Here is a 10,000-nt window from a genome sequence, read left to right as displayed (position 1 = left end):
TATATATATATATATGTGTGTGTGTGTGTGTGTGGTGTGTGGTGTGTTGTGTCTGTGTGTGTGTGAAGGTGCAATGGCCCAGTGGTAAGGGCAGCGGACTCGTGGTCGTAGGATCGCGGTTTTGATTCCCAGACCGGGCGTTGTGAGTGTTTATTGAGCGAAAACACCTAAAGCTCCACGACGAGTGACGATCCCTGCTGTACTCTTTCGCCACAACTTTCTCTCACTCTTTCTTCTGTTGGCCTGCTCGCTTAGCCAGCGGGGTGGCGTCATTTGAAGGCTAAAACAATGCGAAGCGCATTGTGACCAGCGGTGTGTAGCAACATCTGAGAGCCTGGTCGGTCACGGTGATCACGGTGAAATATATATATACAGTAATCCCACAAATATCACGGGTGTTACGTTCCAAACCCCACCGTGATAGGTGAAAATCCGCGAAGTAGAAACAATACTGTACTGTATATTTTTATAATTTGTATATATTTATTTTATTATAAATGCAAAAGAACACCACAGAGGAATCGACGTAAGCTTAAATAATAAATCGCGATAGGTGAACTGCGATATGGCGAGGGATTACTGTATATATAATATATATTTATATTTACTTATATTTATATTCTCTTTAATATATATTCTACTTATTATACAACATTACTCTTTTATGTACACTTTTTTATGTACATTCCTTTATGTACACTGATTTTTATATTAAACCCTACAGTCTCTTATGTGGTGGTTTAATAAAGTATGTGATTGATATTATCTGGTAATTGATATTTGATTTAGATGTATTTCTCCATTTTCTTATCTTGTATTAGTAATTGTGGTAATCATTTACCTTTGCCCATATAATACAGTAAATGAATTGATTGCATCGCAATCATTAACATTATGTATTAACTTTGTTGGGTACTTCACTAGCAGTATATTGGATATATGTTATCCCATGGAGGGTTGCATTTACAACCCCTATCTCAATTTGTATATATATATATATATATATATGTATGTATGTATATATCTATGTGCGTGTCCCTCATCACCGCTTGATAACCGTTGTTGGTGTGTTTACGTCCTCGTAACTTAGTTGCTCGACAAAAGGGACCGATAGAATAAGTATTAGGCTTTAAAAAAAAAAGTTCTGCGGTCGATTTGTTCGACTAAAACCCTTCAAGGCGGTACTCCAGCATGGCCGCAGTCAAAATGACTGAAACAAGTAAATGAATAACAGATTATTCATTATTGTTTTTCTTGTTTCCTTTTTCCCTTCACCACGCACCCCATACACACACGCACGCACGAACACACACACACCACACACACACACACACACACACACACACACACACACACACACACTCGTTCGGACATTTTCGAAGCAGGGTAAATGTAACGGGATACTTACTTGGCCAGACTCCAGGTGTCATCGATTATTTGTGCACGGTTGATTACATCAATTACCTGAAAAATAACTGAAATTAATTAGACATTTACTTATTTTATTTTTATTGCTATTATTGCTATTATTATTATTATTATTATTATTATTATTATTATTATTGTTATTATTATTATTATTATTGTTATTATTATTATTATTATTATTACTATTGTTGTTGCTGTTGTTGTTATTGTTATTATTATTATTATTGTTATTAGCATCGTGGCGTGTCAACGCAAATTAGAGGAAAGGAAAATAGAGGCAGAAAGGTATATATACACACGTACATAGACGTGTGTGTATGTATGTGTATATATATATATATATATATATATATATATATATATATGTATATACACATACATACATAGATACATGCATACATACATGTATGTATATACGTACACACACACATACACATACGCACAAGCACATTTGGGTGTCACACCACGAATCTCCAGCGGGACCATTGAGAAACTTAGATTTCTTTTGAACCCTATGGGGAAGAATTCTCATACTTAAACAGTCACACACCACTTACTACATCTCTTAATCTCTCTTTTCACATACATACATACATACATAGATACATACATACATACATATATGCGTACGTATGTCTGTACATACGTGCATGCATACATACATATGTGCGTACTTATGTAATGCATACATACATACTTCTCCCTTGGCTTGGCTTCGTAAGCAAAAATTTATGGAGGGGGTTTGTCCATGTCTGTAGCAGGCCTGCTGGTGCTCAACGAATTTGATCTAGAACAAACAGGCATTACCGCTGTGGATTCGCTGATTTCAGCCTTGAACGTTTTGTGTAATTTCTCCATATTTGAAACCATGTGCGAGACGAGTATATATTATATATTATATATATATATAATATAGATATAAGTATATATTATATATGTATATATATATATATACTATATCTTTACTCTTTTACTGTTTCTGTCTATTTGACTGCGGCCATGCTGGCAGCACGCCTTTAGTCGAGCAAATCGACCCCAGGACTTATCCTTTGTAACCCAGTACTTATTCTATCGGTCTTTTTTTGCCGAACCGCTAAGTGACGGGACGTAAACACACCAGCATCGGTTGTCAAGCAATGCCAGGGGGACAAACACAGACACACAAACACGTACACGCATATATATATAAACATATACATATATACGACAGGCTTCTTTCAGTTTCCGTCTACCACAAATCCACTCACAAGTCATTGGTCGGCCCGGGGCTATAGCAGAGGACACTTGCCCAAGATGCCACGCAGTGGGACTGAACCCAGAACCATGTGGCTGGTTAGCAAGCTACTTAGCACACAGCCACTCCGGCTCCCTATATATATATATATAATATATATATATATATAACGGGAAGCTTTATGAAAATAGACAAAGACGAAGGCAGGGGGAAAAAAACAAACAATTGTATTAGTATGGCGCTCAGGAAATATAAATAAAACAAGTCTTTAACGTTTCGAGCCTACGCTCTTCAACAGAAAGATACACAGAGAGAAAAAAAACACAGAAAGAAGGAGAGAAAAAAATGCGTGATATATATATATATATATATATATATATGTATGTGTGTGTGTGTGTGTGTTGTGGTGTGTGTGTGTGTGTGTGTGTGTGTGTTTGAAATAATAAGAGTGAAAATTGAATATTAATTTGATTAGTATCAATTTAAAACCAATGATCAAGCATATTGAAAAATCTCAAGTTTCAGAAAAAATTATTCCTTTCTTAGTGGTAAGACCATAACGGATCTTCTTCTAGCATAATGGATGTTCACTTACTGGTCATCCTCCTTATATGCATGTAATATATATATGTGTGTGCGCATGCACTGATACAGGCACATATATATGTATTTGCATATATCATTATATTTAAGATTAGGATTGAGAAGGTGAGTATCAGATGATCATAGCAACCAGTAACTCATGTATGTAGCATTGATATTAATTAGATTTTGCATTGAAGAGATTTCTTTTCGGTTTACGAAATTTATAATCAAAAGCAGGCAAACGCTGCGTACGTAACAACTCGAAAAACCCCCCCAAAACAATCCGCCAAAATAATATCAATACATCTTGAACTTGAAGGGTAACGGAGTTGATAAGGTAAACGGATCAAAAATTGTAATGTAAGCTGATCAGGAATTGTAATATAAGCTGATCAGGAATTGAAACCACAAAATCTTATACTAAGGCATCAAAGGGGTTGAATAGTACATCATTTTTATGCGCCCTTCAGAAATATGTTCAAGAGAAATGAGGATATGATATCGAAACTTAGGTTTGAAAATAATCACCACGGGAAAAATTATCGACTACAAACAGCATAAATTCTCCCTTGTAGCTGGGAGCCAGGCTACCCACGGAGGTGGTGAGCACTTAATTATATCATATAGACATATATACACAAGCTTGTAATGGCAATAATGACCGACTCTAAATGATCTATACATATATGTATACATATTTCTCTTGCCATAAAAAAATCATTTGAGTGGGTAGTAACTACATACACCTGTTAACAAACCACATACATTATATTTACGTGACTGATATAGCATCTCCTTTTTCTACTGTTGTATTTATACACATACATAACACACATACTCATACACACACATAATATATATATATAATATATATTATATATTAATATATATATATATTATATATATATATATGTTATTTTAATTTTATTATTTCTATAATATGTAATTTTCTAGATGCTGTAATTTAATTGTTCATTTTGAATTGATAAAAGGTGTCTTTTTTTAATTTATATATATATATATATATTATATTTTGTGAAATCTAATTTAGTATTTCTAAATTGAATTTTTCCCTGTAAGTTAGGAATAATGTTCCCTCAAATAATTACACACACACACACACACACACACACACACACACACACACACACACACACACACATACACACACACACACACATACACACACACACATGTTGTTATTACTATTTTATAAATTCACATGAAATAAAATATGTCTTTAAGACTTAACTCATTTATTAGGGGGCAAGCAAACAATATAATACACGCACACACTTCTCACGCTATAATTATTTCTTTACTACCCACAAGGGGCTAAACACAGAGGGGACAAACAAGGACAGATATATCGACCCCAGTGCGTAACTGGTACTTAATTTATCGACCCCGAAAGGATGAAAGGCAAAGTCGACCTCGGCAGAATTTGAACTCAGAACGTAACGGCAGACGAAATACGGCTACGCATTTCGCCCAGCATGCTAACGTTTCTGCCAGCTCGCCGCCACGCTATAATGACTAGTCAAACACAGAGCAGAAAGTAGATATCATCTTGGTTTTATGACACGATATTTAATGCATTTTAGAGCTACATACAAGAGAAGGAGAGAGAGAGAGAGAGGAGGAAGAAAGAGAGATGTTGAAGGCAAATGGAAATTGTATCTAATATCAATATCAAATAATTTACTGAATTACAAGACTTGTGTAAAACTGTCAGTCAATAAACATAGGTTGTAGTTTCACTTGTTCTATTTTATCGATCTTAATCTTAATGCATATTTTAAATATTAAGACATGTATTATATATTGACTTTCATGCGTATATTTCTGTACGAATTCGATCTCTAAGTTCTTTAAGTAATTAATCCGTGTTACCGAAGAATGTACTGATATGCAAATGAGCGAAAGTATTGAATTTTCATAAGAAGCAGTTTGCTACGCTTTCTTAGCGGATTGGATGGAATAAACCACTTCTTTTGAGGAAGTAAGTGACTGCTGAAACTCGTCGAATTGTTCTTTATTCTAATCTACAGAGAGAAAGAGAGAGAGAAAGGGAAAGAGAGAGAGAAAGGGAATGAAGAAGAGAAAGAGAGAGAGAGAAAGGGAATGAAGGAGAGAAAAGAGAGAGAGAGAGAGAAACTAGGAGAGAGATTGTCTTATGGTTTAACAATGTACTGCATTTGTGCAGCGATGTCAAAAGTATGCTTATCAGTCATATGCAGCTAAAATTATTTCCAAAATTACACACACACACACACACACACACACACACACACACACACACACACACAAACACAGCAAATTCTGTTGATTTTAAAACCAATTTTGTGTTTTTCTTTTTTACCAATTCGTTTTAAAAATTTTTTCTGTAACACGGAATTTATGCATTTCTCTCTCAATTTCAACTTTTACTTTAAACCTTCTCTCTTCATTAAAAATCATTTCCCCCATCCTACATACGTTTGTTATACACTTGCGCACATATTAATAACACCTTCCAACTTGCTCTTCCAATGCCATGTGCTTCCTCAACACCTTTCTTCCCACACACTTGCAGATGTTCACACCTCTTCACATTTATGCTTTCACCACCCAACAAACACTTGCACGGATACACACCCACAGACCCATCCCTACTAACCAACGTCATTATACGTCAACACTGCACGCATCTATACATATACACTAATATACATCCCACTCTAACACACGCCACTCATCGTTTTGCTCGCTTCCAAACACAAATATACTCCGATGCTGACATTTGCACTCAAGCCTCTTATTTCTTTCTTAATTATTCCTCCATAGAATAGCATTCTCATCTAGTTTCTACCTCCTTACATTCCAATTTTTAACTGCTTATTTCTCTTTCTCAATTCCCCTATGGCTCCTGTCTCTCTTTTCTGATAAAGGACTAAAGTCCGAAACGTTAAGACAATCTCTCCCCGTTGAAGCATTAAATTAACAACGCATTTGTCCAACTTTGCTCTTCCTATGTTGCCCTTTATTTGATTGCTGTTATTCTGTGCGTCTCTGTGTGAAGATCACTTGTGTCTTGCAGGGTTGCTTTATTTTTACCCTTAACTTAGAAAGACATAGTGATAGATATAAAAAAATTAAACCATTTGGGGCCAGAAATAAAGCGGAAAAACGTGAAATACTTTGAGCAGGCGTGTCTCATGTGAAATCTATGATGAGCCTGAGTGATGCTGATGACCTGGAGTCGCCTCTGATATATATATATATATATATATATATATATATATATATATATATATGTATGTATGTGTGCGCGTGTGTGTGTGCGTATGTTTGTGTGTCTATGTTTGTCTACCCACCATCGCATGCCGACCGCTGTTGGTGAGAATACGTCCCCGTAACATAGCGGTTTGGCAATAAATACCGATAGAATAAGTACTAGGTTTACAAAGAATAAGTCCTGGCGTTGATTCGTTCGACTAAAGGCGGTGCTCCAGCATGGCTGCAGTCATATGACTGAAACGAGTAAAAGAATAAAAGAATATATGTATATATATATATTATATATATATATATATATATATATATATATTATATATATATATATACATATATATATCCACCTGATACTCGTTTCGGCCTTTGAGAACTAACTGTGTTGGCTACAAATTCATGCAACATTGATGTGAGTGTAGCAAATTCGCTAACCTGCCTGCTGGTTATCCGGTGTTCACTACATTCTTTGTGATCCTTATATAATACATACAAACCTTATGGTCAGTGTTCAGCTGTTCTATTAAAGCCTCCCAATTATCTATATCATAGTTCATACGGTAGTAGCCATATTGTTTACAGTTTCCAATAATCCAGGCTTTCTTATCTGACATCTTAGGAAGTGTTTTGTCTATTATGGTTGCTGCAAAAAACAAAACACAAAAACATTGAGATCAATTAGTTTTTCAATTAGTTAAATATATTATTTGCCTAAACTAGACAGAGTTATATGAGCTGCCAAAACAAGGCTATTGTACCTGTTGCTTATCCTTAGATCAAACAAAATGATGGTTAGCGGCATTACAGCTGTAACCATTCCGTCTTTCACTCGTTTCTGCGACTTCATTATTTAATATATATATTTCCCCCTCTTTTCTGTTTTTAATATGATGGTGTTGTGAAAGCTCCATCCGTTCGTGGCCGTTGCCAGCCTCGCCTGGCCCCTGTGCCGGTGGCACGTAAAAAGCACCATCCGATCGTGGCCGTTGCCAGCCTCGCCTGACCCCCGTGCCGGTGGCACGTAAAAAGCACCATCCGTCCGTGGCCGTTTGCCAGCTCCGTCTGGCACCTGTGCGGGTGGCACGTAAAAAGCACCCACTACACTCACGGAGTGGTTGGCGTTAGGAAGGGCATCCAGCCGTAGAAACACTGCCAGATCAGACTGGGCCTGATGCAACCTTCTGGCTTCACAGACCCCAGTTGAACCGTCCAACCCATGCTAGCATGGAAAGCGGACGCTAAATGATGATGATGATGATGATGATGATGAATTCTAGCAGGTCGAGCGGCTACGATCACGTTTATGTACTGTCACTCCGTCGGTTACGACGACGAAGGCCCCAGTTGATCAGCAAAATTTGGACAAACGACAGTTTAACATAATAGCAACGACTTCATTTCACGCTGCTCTGCAATTACTTTGACATCTGTGACGCATCATGCACTTCTCCAAGCAATGTTGATTTGTGAAGGGAACGAGCTAATGTACAGCGCAAACATTTGATTCTATGAGCAAATCATCTATGGATAGGCCTCAGGGACATTGAGGCGTACAAGCCACCACACTATATCAGGGACTGGACCTTGTGGTTGGCATATCTTATCACTATCTGAGAAATTTTTATATCTTTTAAAGTTATTTGTAGGTTTCTGAGATTTTATTTAAGCTCTCGCTGTCATTCAATCTCATATTCTGATTGACTGGATCCACCCATGACTGTTATTTTTAAAATTTTATTTTTTTATTTTATTTAGTTTCAGCTCACAAGCTGTGGCCATGCTGGGGCACCGCCATTTGGTGTTGCTACATGATTTTACTTCACGAATGCTTCACTGTCCTACTTTACTGCACTTTTCTTATCGAGGACCACATTATCAAATGTGTCGTTTTCGCTTTTGTTTCTAAATTTATCAAATGTGATTTGAGGAGATTTGACTGCTTTTTCTAGCATTTGAGCGACCACATGACAGCTTATTAATTGTTCGTAAAGAAGACGAAGATTTAATTGGTTTGGTTTGTTTAGTTCGTCAATGGTTTTTTGCATATTCACACCAGTGAATTATAAAATTATATCAACCCAAAACATGGCAGTCTTTTATGAAGAAGGTATTATTTCCATTCTTTTAATGAGAGTCTGTATTACTTACGCTGTTCGACTCTGTCATCTATCCATATAACATCAGTGGCTGTCTTATTGAATTTCCATTCTTTAGATGTTGTGTACACGAAAGGAATTTGCCATTTGTATCTACAAAATTGAACGGTAAAGGCAAAACTTAAATTAAAGAAACAGATTGAAAAGAAATTTTCTTCTTGTTAATTTTATCTTATATCGCTAAAATAAAAGTACTGCATAGGAATCGGATTCCATGTAACTCTTTTGATATTAGGAAATATTGAGAAAAATACACAAAAGTGATTTCATGTTTGCTCTGACTATTATGTCATAGGCTTGTATTAAGACTCGATGCGGATTAAACAAAATATTTGTGAATTTTATACGCTACGTTGTTCACAGTGGAAATGTTTTGCTAAATATACAGAGCTATTGAAAATTAAGTGTCCCCTCCACTACGTCAATTCCTACTCACTCGTCTCTTTTCCTTTCATCATCCATGTCGTGTCAAACCAGGATACCCACTAATCACTACGTCTAGTTCTCCCCCAGCCACTCAGAATATTGGCTTTATCGAACTCACTCTACTTGCGTCTTTCCTAAAGGTGCCGATGTGAAGCAGTCAAAGCAAAGCATTAATTGTTTCAATATCCCACTAGTCTCGAAGGTAGGGCCTATGAAGGCCATAAACTCTACCCTTCCTTCAGACCCAGCAAGTAAGAAAAAAAAATTTTAATCAGCGCGCTGGGAAAGAGATGCGATCCTCTGAACTTTCATTAAGTAGAATGGTTTCTTATCGATTCATTATATTCTATTATCGATTATCTCTTCTTTATCTTTTACTTGTTTCAGTCATTATACTGCGGCCATGCTGGGGCACTGCCTTGAAGAATTTTTGATCGAATGAATCGACCCCAGAACTTATTTTCTTTTGAAGCCAGGTACTTATTCTACCGGTCTCTTTAGCCGAACCATTAAGTTACAGGGATATAAACAAACCAACACCAGTTGTCAAGCAGTGGTAAGATACAAACACACACATACATATATGTTTACATACGACGGGTTTCTTTCAGTTTCCGTCTACCAAATCCACTCACAAGGTTTTGGTCGGTCCGAGGTTATAGTAGAATACATTTGCCCAAGGTGCTACGCAGCGGGACTGAACCCGGAACCATGTGGTTTGGAAGCAAACTTACCACACAGCCATATCTGCGCCTATAAGGAGAAAAACATATGAACATATTTCCTCATCTTTAATGGGATCTTAGTTACCATTGAGGGCATCATTTAAATCTAATTAGTTTGCAGTTATACCCAACAAGCGAAATGAAGTCGATTTCGTGTGGTTTGACACAACTTCCAA

General features: G+C 36.6%; 1 protein-coding gene across 1 annotated transcript in view; it reads right to left on the bottom strand.

The window, feature by feature from the left end:
* LOC115219967 (aminopeptidase N-like) overlaps positions 1-10,000 on the bottom strand; it is a 208,417-nt gene that overhangs the window by 89,648 nt on the left and 108,769 nt on the right. Inside the window, 4 exon segments of the mRNA XM_029790270.2 lie at positions 1,409-1,464; positions 7,015-7,160; positions 8,666-8,793; positions 9,830-9,852. Coding sequence (XP_029646130.2) covers positions 1,409-1,464; positions 7,015-7,160; positions 8,666-8,793; positions 9,830-9,852 — 353 coding nt within the window.

Source organism: Octopus sinensis, linkage group LG15 (genome assembly GCF_006345805.1).
Source record: "Octopus sinensis linkage group LG15, ASM634580v1, whole genome shotgun sequence".
Classification (NCBI taxonomy): domain Eukaryota; kingdom Metazoa; phylum Mollusca; class Cephalopoda; order Octopoda; family Octopodidae; genus Octopus; species Octopus sinensis.
Note: the sequence above shows the minus strand (reverse complement) of the source record. Positions and strands in the feature narration are given on the sequence as shown.